General features: G+C 30.4%; 1 protein-coding gene across 2 annotated transcripts in view; it reads right to left on the minus strand.

The window, feature by feature from the left end:
- Positions 1-14777: 14777 nt before the first annotated feature.
- The window catches only part of LOC133536118 (mediator of RNA polymerase II transcription subunit 13-like), a 330745-nt gene continuing 329026 nt past the window's right edge, over positions 14778-16496 (minus strand). For both annotated transcript variants that reach the window (XM_061876329.1, XM_061876328.1), the window contains exon 31: positions 14778-16133. In XM_061876329.1, coding sequence (XP_061732313.1) covers positions 16001-16133 — 133 coding nt within the window. In that variant the 3' untranslated portion in view covers positions 14778-16000. The remainder of the gene's footprint in view (positions 16134-16496) is intronic.

Consider the following 16496-nt stretch of genomic DNA (forward strand, 5'->3'; position numbering starts at 1 on the left):
AAATTGAGGCAAATATATTAGTTTTTTCTTAAAAATTTTATGTATTTGAGATATTTTTGTTAGCGAGTTGATACGATGGCTCGTATTTTTTGTACAAAGTACAAAGATCACAGTTTCATTCCATATTAGTTCAGACAGTGTGATTATAACAGTGCTTTTATTTCAACATTGGGCAAAAAATGTTGAGACTTTGCTAATTTTTATTCTTTTTGTATGTATTTAAGACTGTTTTTATTAGCAAGTTAATACAATGGCTTTTTTTTTTGCAAAGAACAGTTCTGTTCCAAATCTGCTTAAATAACTGCACTTTCAAGTTTTTCTTATTTTTTACGTATTATAGATTGTTTTTGTGTGGAGTTAATATATTTACAAGACTACTTATAATTATATTTTGTATATCATTTTATTCCGAATTTGTACAAATTGTGTGTGTTAATAACTGCATTTTCAATCTTAACATGGGCCAAAATAAATTATGTTTTTCACGTATTTTAGAAAGTTTTCACTGGCAAATTATTAAAAATGAGATAGGCGCCAGAAGGGAATAAGCGGTAGAAAATTAATGGATGGATGGACTAGAATATTTTTATTCCAAACCTGTTAAAATATGTGTAAATCTTTATTATTAATAATAAAAATATATATTATTAATTACTTGTATTAATATATATATATATATAAAAACAACAATACTATTATAGTAATCACTATTGATAATAGGATTATTATTATTAATATTATTGATACTTGAGAGCCATCATCCTTATTATTCTTTTATGTTTTTCCATTCAAAATAATAAATAATAATAATAATAATTAAAACAAAAATTATATATTATATGTAATAATATATGTTATATAAAATAATATTAATATTTAAATCATTACTATTCATGATAAAATATCTACAAAATACTGTTTATAATATATATACGAATAATATGAACAACGATAATATAGTAATTACTAAAATTTATAATATTATTTTTATTGATATTAATGACATTATCATTATTATTTTTCTATATTTTTCTATTCAAAATAATATATAACAATAATATCCATCCCTCCATTTTCTACCGCTTATTCAAACAAATATGATGTAGTATATGTTATAATAAATGGTATATAATATAATATTATTATTTATATCAATACTATTTTAAAATAAAAATATATATTATTACTGTTAATAATATATACATATAAATATGTATATATATATATATATATATATATATATATATATATATATACACACACATATATATATATCCATCCATTTTCTACCGCTTATTCCCTTTCGGGGTCGCGGGGGGCGCTGTATATTTTTTTTAAATAATATATATATATATATATATATATATATATATATATATATATATATATATACATACATATATATAAATAATACGAACAACAATATAATATTATATTAATTACTATTAATAATAGTAATATTATTCTTAAGATTAATGATACTTGTTGAGAGCCATTATCATTATTATTATTATATTTTTTATATTCAGAATACTATTTAATAATTATTATTAAAACAAAGATGATATATGATATGCTATAATAAATTGTATGTAATGTATTGTTATTTAAATATTATACAACATTATATTTTTAAATATATTATAACTGCACTTTCAATCCAAACATTGGCCAAAAATGTTTTGTGTTGTTTGTTTTTTACATATTTACTTTTAAAAAAAGGACAAAAAAAAGTCCCTCTGAGAAATCTGGCTTCAATCTTCTTGCACACGTGGGACAGGTTGGAGTGAAGTAGAAAAGAATAAAGCCTGAGGAACATTCCAGAGCGTAGTAAAGAGCCAGCAGGCCAGTAACTTTCTGCCATGTTGGCGAGGAGTGAAGAAGACAGGAAGTTGGCGGCAGGAATGAGCAACGTTCTTCTTCTCTCATATCTGCTGTTTGATGGCGGCGGTGGAGCGAGCTGCCAAACATGTCGTTGCAAGACTCTCCTTTTATTGTTTTTAGCACATCGTGCGCGCGCACACACACACACACACACACACACACATTATTGTATCTTTGAAGAATGCCTCCCTCTTTAGGACCACCCTTTCTAAATATATAAAGATTTGTATTCACAACATTAACAATATATACATATTATTCAAATATAAAAAAGCTTGTTGTGAAACATGAGTTAGAATTTCAAAAGAAAAAGGTCACAATTTCACAAGAAAAACTTCGAATTTTGGCAGTATTATACTAAAAGTCATCATTTTACTCAACGCAAGTCAAATTTTTCCAATAAAAAGTGAACATGTGTGCAATACTATGATAAAAGTTGGAATTTTAACCAATAACAGTTGCAATTTGAAAAGAAAAGCTTAAAATTATGGCAATTTTATGAAAAGAGTCGTAATTTTATTTGGCAAAAGTCACAAAATGTAATAAGAAAACTTAAAAATGTTGGCGGTATTATAATAATAAATTATTTCAAAAAAATTATGACAAATGTCATTATTTTACTCAAAAAATGTCACAATTTTACAAGAACAACAAAAAAATTGCAATATTGTGATAAAAGTCAGAATTTCATATGACAAATGGCAGCATTTTGCATTAAAAAGTAATACTTTTACATAAAAAAAGTAATAATTTTACAAGGAATTATTGCAATATTACAGAAACAGAAAGAATATGCGAAATTATTCCCAATTTTATAAGAAAAAAGTTGACAAAATGTGAGAAAAAGACTGCTTTTAGATAATGTATTTATTTATTTTTTCTTTTCTTTAAATTATTACAGTATATCTCTGTATACATATTTATTTATTTATTTATTTATTTTTTAAATATATTTTGGCCGGAGGGGGCGCATTTTAATTTCTTACACACACTTGTTAGTACATATGTTGACCAGAGGGGGAGCACTTTTAAAACCGACACACAGTCAATTTGAAAAAATTCCTCCATTTTGTTGGATTTTAGATAATAAAAATACTATATCACATCCAATTTATTATAACATACAATATATCATATTTGTTTTAAAAATGATTATTATATATTATTTAAAATAGAAAAATATAGAATAATGATAATGATAATGGCCATCAACAAGTATCATTAATATTTATAATATAAATACTATCATTAATGCTAGTTACTATAATATTATTATTATTATTGTTTTTATTATTTGTGCATATTTCATTATTAGAAGTAATGAATATATATATCGTATACAATTTTTTATAACATACAATATATCATATTTGTTTTAATAATTATTTTATATAATTTCAAATAGAAAAATATAGAAGAAGAATAATTGTAACGGCACTCTACAATAATCATTATTATTAATAATAATACTATCACTATGATGATTACTAATAACTATAGTATTATTAAGTTTTGTTTTGATTATTTGTATATATTTTATTATTAACAGTAATTAATATATATTTTTATTATGAATAGTAATAATTTAAATAATACACATATTTTATTATATAAAATGTATTATAACATATAATATATTATATTTTTTTATTAATTATTTTATACAATTTTGAATAGAAACATATAGAATAATAATAATGATAATGGCCCTCATCAATTATTATTAATATTTATAGTAATATTATTATTATTAATACAAGTCACTATAGAATTATTATTGTTGTTTTTATTATTTGTGTATATTTTATTGTTAACAGTAATTAATAGATATTTTATTTTGAGTGGTAATGATTGAAATAATAATATAATATATTACATTTATTAAAACATACAATATATCATATTTGTTTTGATAATTATTTTATATAATTTTGAACAGAAAAATATAGAAGAAGAAGAAGAATGATAATGGCTTTTTACAGGTAAAATTAATATAAATAATAATAATAATACTATGATGAATACTAATTATTATAGTATTTTTAATTGTTGTTTTTATTATTTGCATATATTTTATTATTAACAGTAATTAACAGATATGTATACAAATAATAATAATATGAACTTATGATATATTATACATCATATTTGTTTTAATTATTATTACAAATTATTTTTTTATAAAAAAATATAGAATACTAATAATGATAATGCTTTCAACAAGTATAATCAATATTATTAATAGTAATACTATTATCAATACTAATTACTATAATTGTATTATTGTTGTTTGTATTATTTGTATATATTTTATCATTAGCAGTAATTCATATATATTTTATTATAAATAGTAATTATATGAATAATAATAATATTATATTATATGAAATGTATTATTACATATCATATCATATTTGTTTGAATAATTCTCATCATATATTATTTTGAATAAAAATTATATAATAACAATAATAATAATAAAGATAATGGCTCTCAAAAAGTATCATAAATATTTATTATAATACTATTATTAATAGTAGTTACTAAAATATTATTGTTTTTTATTATGTGTGTATATTTTATTATTAACAGCAATTACTAGATATTTTATTTTGAATAATAATGTTGGAAATAATAATCTAATATATAGCATTTATTATAACATACAATATATCATTTTTGTTTTGATACATTTTTTTTATAGTTTTGAATAGAAAAATATAGAAGAAGAAGAAGAGTGATAATGGCTCTTTACAATATAATATTAATAATAATAATAACTATATCATAATTAATTTTCATTTTTATTATTTGTGTATATTTTATCATTAACAGTAATTAATCTATACTTTTAATATGAATAGTAATGATTTAAATAATATTAATATTATATTATATAGAATTTATTATAACATATAATATATCATTTGTTTAAATTATTATTATATATTATTTTGAATACAGATAAATAATACTAATAATGATAATGATCTCAACAAGTACCATCAATGTTATTAATAATAATACTATTAGTAATACTAATTACTATAATATAATTACTGTTCTTTTTATTTGTATGCATTTTATTATTAACAGTAATTAATAGATATTTTTATTATGAATAGTAATTATATGAATAATATTATATCATATTATACACAATGTATTATAACATATAATATATCATATTTGTTTTAATAATTATCATTATATATTATTTTTAATAAAAAGTATAGAATAATAATAATGGTATATTATCATTATTGTATTGTATATTGTAAGAAACCTTTTGATAACAATTAATTAAAAACAGCATTACTAGGCTATTCATAAATGAATAATATAAACATTACGTTAAAGTACCAAAGCATTTACAACAAAAAAATGCTGCTCCGCTTCATTTACAATGACTTATAAAGCATTCATAACTTTTCCTCAGTGATTTACAAACACATTACGACATCATCATTCAGCTCTTTATTAACAACTGAGTGTGTGGTAAAGTAGTAGCAAACATTTCCACGGACTAAATGCTGCCCTATGTTCATCATAAATGATAATGAGGGACTTACACCCTATGATATTATTTATGCTGACTCAGACTTTATGACTTTCTCTCCCTCTCTGAAGTGCAGCTGGCGGGGGGGGGCGTACGACGTGGTTTGGCGCGTCTTTGCCGGGTCAGCGAGGGTTCAAGGCCCCGGGAAGCTGTGGGTGGTACGTGTTCCAAGCTGCATGTTACAATGTGACACATTTTGGGGGTGGGGGGGTCAAAGGTCACGCGACTGATCACCTTCATTTGTTAGCTCATACCATAAATGACAGCGTCACATATTTCTACACGTGCATACGTCACTGTCAGAGTGCTCTGTCACGTCTTTATTTACTACACCGTCGCACACAAGTAGTCATGAGTACAAGTACTAGCGGGATTAGTACAAGTAGTAGGAGGGATAGTACAAACCCCAAAACCAGTGACGTTGGCATTGATTTGCAAATCCTTTTCAATTTATATTCAATTGAATAGACTACAAAGACAACATATTTAATTTTCCATTTGAGAAACTTCAATTGTTTTGCAAAAAATCATTAACTTTGCGAAAAAGTTGTCACAGAACTCTTTTCCACTTTGCATTAGTCCATCTTTGATGCGTGTCTGGGTGTTGTTGATAAATGGCTTTCGATTTGCATAGTAGAGTTTTAACTTGCACTATGATCATATCATTGACAGTATTATCATATCATAAACAGTAACTACTGAGGTGGCGACTTGTCCAGGGTGTACCCCGCCTTCCGCCCGATTGTAGCTGAGATAGGCGCCAGCGCCCCCCGCGACCCCGAAAGGGAATAAGCGGTAGAAAATGGATGGATGGAAACAGTAACTACATCATCATATTATAGTAATCAGTATTAACAATAGTATTATTATAATTGATATTAATGATACTTGTTAAGAGCATTATCATTATTATTAATATATATTTTTCTATTCAAAATAAGATAAAATAATAATTACTGAAACAAAAGTTGTTTGTGCAAAAACCGTTTTGTTCCAAATTTGCTTAAATAAAGGCACTTTCAAGTTGTTTCCTATTTTTCTACGTATTTTAGATTGTTTTTGTGTGGAGTTATTACATTTACGACAACAATTATAATATCATTTTATATTTTGTATATCGTTTTAGTCCAAATTTGCACAAATTGTGTATGTTAATAACTGCACTTTCAATCTCAACATGGGCCCCAAAAAAAATTTTTTTTTTCTAAAATATATTTTGACGTATTTTAGAATGTTTTCATTAGCAAATTAATAAAAATGACTAGAATGTTTTAGTGCGAAGAACACAGATTACAGTTGTATTCCAAACCTGTTAAAATATTTGTCAATCATTATTATTCATAATAAAACATATATATTAATTACACTTATTAATATATATACATTAATAAAAACAACAATAATATTAAAGTAATTACTATTAATAATAGCATTATTATTATGATCAATATCAATGATATCATATCGTTGATATGATATATTATATGTTTGTGGAGGAGGGCGTGGTCGGCGCGCCTCCTGCAGGAATAGGGAGAGTATGGCCCGGCTTTGAAGCCAGCGGCAGGTGAGTAGATTGCCCAACTGGGACTCATTATCTAATCACCTGTGGCCCTTATTAGCAGCAGCCGGGACGAGACACGTAGTTGGAGTTGGAGCCAGAGCGAGACACAATGTCGAAGTCAAGAGAAGAAATGTCGAAGTCAAGAGAACCCACCACAAGAGGCAATGTTATAATACATGTTATATAATATGAATTTATTGTTATTATTTAAATCATTACTATTCATAATAAAAATATCTATTAATTACTGTTAAGAATTAAACATATATAAATAATAAAGACAACAATAATATTATTATAGTAATTAGTATTAATAATAGTAATATTCATAGTATTAATGATACCTGTTGAGAGCCATTATCATTATTCTTCTATATTTTTCTATTCAAAATTATATAGAATGATTATTAAAACAAATATGATATATGTTATAATAAATATTATTTAATATATTAGGATTTAAATCATTACATTTCATAAAGAAAATATCTATTAATTACTGTTAATAATTAAATGTATAGAAATAATAAAAACAAACAATAATATTATTATAATAATTAATATCAATAATAGTATTATTATTATTAATATTAATGATACTTGTTGAGAGCCATTATCATTATTATGATTCTATATTTTCATATTCAAAATAATATATAATAATGATTATTAAAAAATATGATATATTATATGTTATAATAATATTATTTAATATATTATAATTTAAATAATTGTTATTCATAATGAAAATATGTATTAATTACTGTTAATAATAAAATATATACAAATATCAACAACAATAATAATATTATAGTAATCAGAATTAATGATAGTATTATTCTTATTAATAGTAATGATACTTTTTATGATTATAGTAAATAATGATTATTATTATTATAATAATGTTATAATTATTGTTGTAGATCTGTAACAGATGTTTTAATTTCACCAAAAAGTGAGCATGTACGTTTGTTTTAATAAAAATTATTAAAAAGCTTGAACTATCATTATCATTACGAACAATGATCATATTTAAAAAAACAAAACAATGCTATTGTCATTATTATCTAATACAGCAGCATTATTAAATAAAATACAAATGCTCGTTTTATTCGCACGACAGAAATAATAAATAATTACTTGTGCCAGGTTTGTTTAATACAAAAAATATATATATATTTATGCAAAATATTGCTTGTTTTGGTATTGTTTGATGTTAATATTACTTACTAAGTGTCAAGCATGGACTTGGACTTTGCTTGTTTCTTCGACGCAGAGGATATTTAGGACGAGCCAGACGTGAATGTAAGAACATCTTGATTTATCAACACTAACACAAACAAACTAAAAAAAGGCAAACAAAGGGCGCACACAAGGGCGGATAAAAAATACTTGGCTACAAAAACAAATGACTAGACCAGACTATGAACGTGAAACAAAAACACTTGCGCTGTGGCATGAATAACAAACCAAAAACTTACGTGGCATGAACAGAATAATAAACAGCGTGGCAAGGCATGAAGGTAGATGGGCGATGAGGGTAAAGTGGGAAGTTGCCAGGCTGACTACCTGGTAACTGTGGCTTAAATAATAACTGTGATCCTTGAAAAACAGTTGTGAGGGCTGAGGACAGGGGCGTGACTTGAGGGCAAGGTGAAAACCAAAGAGTTGCCATAGAGATAAAAACACGGCATGGCGCAGTGGCAGAGTGGCCGTGCGCAACCCGAGGGTCCCTGGTTCAATTCCCACCTAGTACCAACCTCGTCACGTCCGTTGTGTCCTGAGCAAGACACTTCACCCTTGCTCCTGATGGGTGCTGGTTGGTGCCTTGCATGGCAGCTCCCTCCATCAGTGTGTGAATGTGTGTGAGAATGGGTAAATGTGGAAGTAGTGTCAAAGCGCTTTGAGTACCTTGAAAGTAGAAAAGCGCTATACAAATACAACCCAAATTAAATTAAATTAATTAATTAAATTAAATGCAAAACAGAACTGAGTGTCCATAAAACTAAACATAACATGACCAAAGCAAAACATAATCCATAGGCGTGACACTAAGAACCTTTTAAAAAAGTTAAAGTATGGTGTGGCGAAATTATTCTCTGCATTTGACCTATCACCCTTGATCACCCTCTGGCAGGTGAGGGGAGCAGTGAGCAGCAGTGGTGGCCGCGCCCGGAAATCATTTTTTGATGATTTAACCCCCAATTCCAACCCTTGATGCTGAGTGACAGGCAGGAACTCACAACCTACCGATCTCTTTTAGGATCTTTTGGGGTCCAAGCCTCCGTGGTTAATAGTGAAGTGAAGTGAATTATATTTATATAGCGCTTTTCTCAAGTGACTCAAAGCGCTTTACATAGTGAAACCCAATATCCAAGTTACATTTAAACCAGTGTGGGTGGCACTGGGAGCAGGTGGGTAAAGTGTCTTGCCCAAGGACACAACGGCAGCGACTAGGATGGCACAAGCGGGAATCGAACCTGCAACCCTCAAGTTGCTGGCACGGCCACTCTACCAACCGAGCAATGCCACCCCCTGCATTGTGTCCAGCTGCTGCATATTTCCATCCATCCATCCATTTTCTACCGCTTATTCCCTTTTGGGGTCGCTGGCGCCTATCTCAGCTACAATCGGGCGGAAGGCGGGGTACACCCTGGACAAGTCGCCACCTCATCGCAGGGCCAACACAGATAGACAGACAACACTCACACTCACATTCACACACTAGGGCCAATTTAGTGTTGCCAATCAACCTATCCCCAGGTGCATGTCTTTGGAAGTGGGAGGAAGCCGGAGTACCCGGAGGGAACCCACGCATTCACGGGGAGAACATGCAAACTCCACACAGAAAGATCCCGAGCCTGGATTTGAACCCAGGACTGCTGGAGCTTCGTATTGTGAGGCAGACGCACTAACCCCTCTTCCACCGTGAAGCCGCTGCATATTTCATGCACGTTTAATTGATGTATTTTAACGGGGTTTACGACAAAAGACCCGCTTGTTGACCTTACCTAAAGCCGACCTCTCGTCGTCGTCGAACAACCTTGCCACGAACAAGCCAGCTAAAAGGTCGCGGACGTGTATGTGTCATTAATGTTAGCGCACGCCGTCCTTCCCTCAGCCCGCTGACGCCATTTGGCTGCAGGTGAACGTCCGCCGTCTAATTGGTCGCATGCAGGCAACACAATGCAGTCGATGAAGAGTCCGCTTCCTCCAGTGGCCATTAGTCAGTCACGGCCTTTTACCCTTCAACCACTCACGCCGGCTTTTTCATTTGATTTCACCCAAGATGGCCGCTGCCTCAAAGTGACTTTTTGTTCCCGCCATTGAAAAGCTTGGGGACACGACAACCTCGTTTACTCCCAATCAGTAAAAAGACGACATGTGTGCAGGAGTGCTCGCACAAACGCTTACACCTCTTTCTGCTTTCCCGCATTATGTATGACCTTTAACTTTCCGCTTTTAAAATGCCGATTATCATCGCCGGTCTTCTAACTTCAAGGCTGGGGTCTTCAAAGCTCTGCCGCATGTGCCACATTTTCAGTAACAACAGGCATGGGATTTGAACTTAATGAAAACGACTGAAAATAAGCCGAACAATATTTATTCTATGACCTAACTTCCTTTATCTGAATAGCCATTTGTGATTTTACAGCATGAAATAAATGATTCAACTTCTCAATGTCAGAATATAAACAGTAGAAATGTCAGGTTCAAACACTGATGACATCTATTAAACAAGACAAGAAGCAAGGAATTAAAAAGAGACAGAACTAAATTTTGCTCAATTGAGAAGAGACGTCTGGACTGTGTCACGCCTGTAAGTTATGTTTTGGTTTTAGTCATGCTATGATTAGTTTTTGGACATTCAGTCACGTTTTGCACTTCCTGGTTTTGTTTGTTTCCATGCCAACTCATTAGTTTTCACCTGTCACGTCCCTGTTCTCAGCCTCACACCTGTTTTCACTAATGATCATAGCTATTTAAGTCACTCTTTTTCTTGTCTTCGTCCTGGGATCTTCACACTTGTACACACGCTACCCATGCTGCACCTTCTTCACGCCTTTGTTTATCTGCTTCATGCCTTGCTACGCTGTTCATTTTGATCCACGTAAGTTTTGTATTTATGCCACAGTGCACTCTTTTGTTTCATGTCTCTAGTCTTGCCATCGTGCTGTTTAAGTTTATAGTTAAATTGTTTTTCATGCCATTGAGCAAGTGTTTTTGTTTTCCCTGTTTTGTATATATAATAAACAACTATGTACTCACGTCCACGCCTCGCTTGTGTTGATCCTCATCTGCATCGAAGAAACAATCCTTGTCCAAGCCTAGTTGTGACAGACTGTACTCTTTGTACAGTCTCACCACTCTCTGACGAAAGATTTTACGCCTCCTCTGTTTCCATGGGACCAGGGTCATAAATAGCGATCGCCTTTGTCACAAAATAGTTCAAAGGAAAGGTCGTAAAACAGTTCAAAGAAGGGGTCGCCTGGAGGGGAGTCTGGTCCTGCTTCCTCATCGCTTTGTAGATCCCGGGTCAAGACAAAATATTTCTGTGGATTACAATACATCAAAGAAACAGAACACCTTCATGTTGCTTCCCATACTACACAGTAGTGTTTAACAAGCCTTTTTCTGAATAGCCATTTGTGATTTTATAGCATGAAATAAATGATTCAACTACTCAATGTCAGAATATAAACAGTAGAAATGTCAGGTTCAAACACTGATGACATTATTAAACAAGACAAGAAGCAAGGAATTAAACAGAGGCAGAATTACATTTGGCTCAATTGAGGAGGGACGTCTGAGTACAGTCCCACCGCGCTCCGACAAAAGATTGTACGCCTCCTCTTTTTTTTTTTTGACTTTCCCTGATTACATGGCAACAGCCTTTTCTAAGGGACAGGGGTCGTAAACAGCCATTGCCTTTGTCACAAAACAGTTCAAAGGAAAGGTCCTAAAACAGTTCAAAGAAGCGGTCGCCTGGAGGGGAGTCTAGTCCTGCTTCCTCTTCGCTTTGTAGATCTCGGATCAGGACAAAATCTTTCTGTGGATTATAATACATCAAAGAAACAGAACACTTTCATGTGGCTTCCCATCCTACACAGTGGAGTTAAACAAGCCTTTTTCTTGGTAGGATCAAAGACAGCTTTTGTCTTCTCGCCGGGAACTAATTGAAACACAAAGTTTTGTGATAATTTGGATACAATTATTCGGACAAGAAATAATGAACAAAATGTCAGCTACTGTCTTGTTCTAAAAATGAAAATAAAATGTGCGCTACCCCACTGTCAGTAACTACAGTTGGTTGCTACCTCTGTTAAGTGCAAGTTAAAACTGTACTATGCAAAGGGAAAAGCCTTTTATCAACAACACCCAGAAACGTTAAAGCTGCCATCTGATGTCCGCTTGTAACAGCGAAAAATGTATGAATTTATCTCTGGATTTGATGATTATTTACATAAATTGTTTGAATTAGGCTGTCGATTTTACAGTAAAAACTTTACATTTACAACATTTCACTGTAAAATATTGTTTTTTTATTTATTCTTTACAAAATTTTACAGTAAATGTAACAGTACCACTGTTTTTTGTTTTTTTACGGAAAAATCTGGCAGCTTAATTTTACTATTAAATGTACATAGGTCTTTACAACATTATTTTGTTAATGGAAATGGCAAGTTTCTTTTTTTATTCTGGCAACTTAGCTGCCAGTTTTTTTACTGTAAAAACAAATGTACCGTCTTTCCATTCACAGAAATACATTGTTAAAAACAGGATTTCACAGTAAAAATATGGAAGGTCAGTCAAAAGAATTTTAACGCAAAAAAAAGTAGCAGTTTTTTTTTTCAATTTACAGTAATATGCTGTAAAGAACACTGTAAAATGTATTGTCATTTTATTTAATTTGAGGGTAGTTAAGTATTTTTATTTAGACAAAAAATGTTTGAAAAGTATGAAATTGTACTGGAATATTTGTTGCAATATTGGATACTACTGAAGTTTAAAATGTATGCAATTTCAAGCAGTATATATATTTTTTACTGAAAAAAAATATACTACATTTAGAGAGAAAATATTAAGTACTTTATTGACACACTTATTACCAGGTTTTGAGGGCCTGATAAAATGATGTCGCGGGCCAGATCTGGCCCCCGGGCCTTGAGTTTGACACCTGTGGGCTGTACTGTAGAAAAAGTCATCACGTGTGTTGTTAATATTCCATGTCTTCCATGTCGAGAGCAGTTTTGATTTGGGCTTACATGGTAAACAACTAAAATTAATATGTTGGCCATTGTTTTATCCAGACCGGAGGTGTCAAAGTTGTTTTCACTTAATTTTTATTTCATATATATATATATATATATATATGTATATATATGTGTCTGTGTGTGTGTATATATACATATGTATATATATATATATATACATATGTATATATACACACACACAGACACATATATATACATATATATATATATATATATATGTATATATATGTGTCTGTGTGTGTGTATATATACATATGTATATATATATATATATATATATATATATATATATATATATATATATATACATACATGTGTATGCATATATGTGTGCGCGTAATCATATTTATGTATGTATACATGTATGTAAAAACACATACACATAAAAACATGTACACACACACACATATATACTGTATAAGTGTGTGTATACATACATGTGTATTCATTTTTATGTATCTATACATACATATACATTATATTAAGTATACATATATAAAAACATGTCCACACACACACACACATATACATATACAAATATACATATGTATACACACATACATATATATATATACACATACATGTGTGTGTTTGCGTAATCATATATATGTATGTGTGTATGTATGTATAAACACATATACATGTATGTACATATATACGTATAAAAACTTGTACACATGTATATGTATTACATGTACACACACAGATAAACTGTATAAGTGTGTGTATACATACGTGTGTATGTGTGTATATATTTTTATATTTGTATACATACATATTATATTAAGAATACATATATAAAACATGTCCACACACACATACATACATATATATATATATATATATATATATATGTGTATATATATATATATATATATATATATATATATATATATACACATACACACACACACACATATATATATATATAAGTGTGTGTGTGTGTGTGTATATATATATACATACATATATATAGATATATACATACACACATATGTATGTATGTTACATGTACATATAAAACACACATGTACACACATACTGTAAATGTATTGCATAAAAACATGTACATACAATATATAGACATGTACACACACATGTATACTGTATAAGTGTGTGTATACATATGTGTATATATGTATACATACATATATACAAATATATATACAGTATACACACATATATGTGTGTGTGTATATATATGTATATATATATATACACAAATATATATGTATACAAATATATATATACATGTATACAAATATATATAAATATATATATACAAATGTGTATATATATATATATATATATATATGTGAATTGTAGCAATATGCCTATTGATTTTGTATGTCTGAGGTAAAGATAAATAGGTCTGTGGAAGCTTCCTATTGATTTCGACCGATAATCCACCGCTTATATAAAAAAAAAAAAATTGGAATCAGGTGTGCCTAATGAAGTGTCCAGTGTGTGTAGGCATTACAAAGCAGCACAACGAGTGTTCATGTCGAAGAGTCTTTTTTTTTTTTTTAATAATTTACTTAAAAAATAGTGTAAAAGTAACAGATATCTGTCCCATATTCAAACTGATGACGGATGTAACAAAGTTTAGCATTTTTTGTCTGTACAATTTATGTGACAAAACACTTGGAAATTCTTGGCGAGAAGTAACATGGATTTTATACTTTATATATATATATATGTATGTATATATATATATATATTTGTATACATATTTATAATAATAATTAAACAAAAGCTCAAAGCAAAAAAAAAAAAAAAAGCATGAAATGTACAGTTTAGAAAATGCCGACACAGCAGAATGGTGTATAATACAAAACATGCTGAGATTGTTATTGAGTGAAATGGACGGGCCTTCTTCTTCTTTTTTTTTTTTTAATATATGACATCATTTTAAACTTTTTTTCTCATAAATATCTCTTCCGTCATTTTCTTTTCATGTAAATCCCTTAAATTAAAAACCATGAAGAGAACACTAATTTCAATTGGAATAAAATTGATCATTCTGCGTCCACTTGTGCCCTTAACATTAAGTAAGTGCCTGTTTGGAAGAAGAGGTAATATATATTTATTAATAAGTATACATATATCAAATTCTATGACATGATATAATTTGTATAAATATTGCATTAAATGACAATTAACACTGAATAAGAATGGGGAGGGGGGGGGGGGGGGGTAATTTTTCAATTTATATCGTTTTAAATATTAAAAAATAAGGTTGAATTCTTTGCAAATGATATGAACACACGCCTCCTTGCCGCCTTTTTTTTGTGTTTTGTTGTTTTTGTACCGCCATTTATGTCCACAACCTTTTGGTAGGTGAGGGAGGGGGGGAAAAAAGTGCAAAAGCTTCTCCGTTGTAGAAAAATGTAAAAAAAAAAAAAAAAGAACAAAAACAAGAAAACAAACACACATCTTTGACAGAAGAAGGTGGTGTGTTTGTGTTGGCATGCAGGTTTGCTGGTTGCACAATATGCAGTTTGAAGAGCCTTCTGCACATTTTTCTCCAAAAATGATATCAAGTGCAGGTTCGGTGACTGCCGTTATCGGAACGTCTTCTGCAGTCTTCTTGTCTCTCTCATTTACATTCCAGGCCCAGGAGAGAAGGCTCCAATGTCAGGAATGGCCTCCGTGGCGTCCCAGTGACCAGACGGAGGAGGAGGAGGAGGAGGTGGGGAAGATGGAGGTGTAGGCACACAGCTAAAGCATGTTGAGGATGGCGTTGTACATTTGGACCAAGACGGCCAAGTGGACGGGCAGACAAGACTGGCGGTCCTGGGTTGAAGGTGTGCAGGTCAGCCAGGAGAGGGCGTTGTACTGCTCCAAGACGAACCTGAAGTTCACAAACAAAAAGATGTCATTGTCTGTTATTATTGTTATTTCCTGAGTGCAGCCCATACTGCTGCTCACTGCTCCCCTCACCACCCAAGGGGGTGAAAAAAAGGGTGGGTCAAATGCAGAGGACAAATTTCACCGCACCGAGTGTGTGTGTGTGCGTGTGTGCATGAATCATTGGCACGTTAACATTATTACTTACACTTACGTCCCCACATCACTATTAAAAAGTAACAAATGTGTCCGCATCATTCAAGTTGAACTTAACTTCATGAATTATTGTGGCCCCAAAAAAGTTACCACTCCACTTCACTCCACTTATTTTTTTAAATGTTATTGTGTTTTCTACACCAAAATTCAT

This window comes from Nerophis ophidion, linkage group LG17, assembly GCF_033978795.1.
Source record: "Nerophis ophidion isolate RoL-2023_Sa linkage group LG17, RoL_Noph_v1.0, whole genome shotgun sequence".
Taxonomy (NCBI): Eukaryota; Metazoa; Chordata; class Actinopteri; order Syngnathiformes; family Syngnathidae; genus Nerophis; species Nerophis ophidion.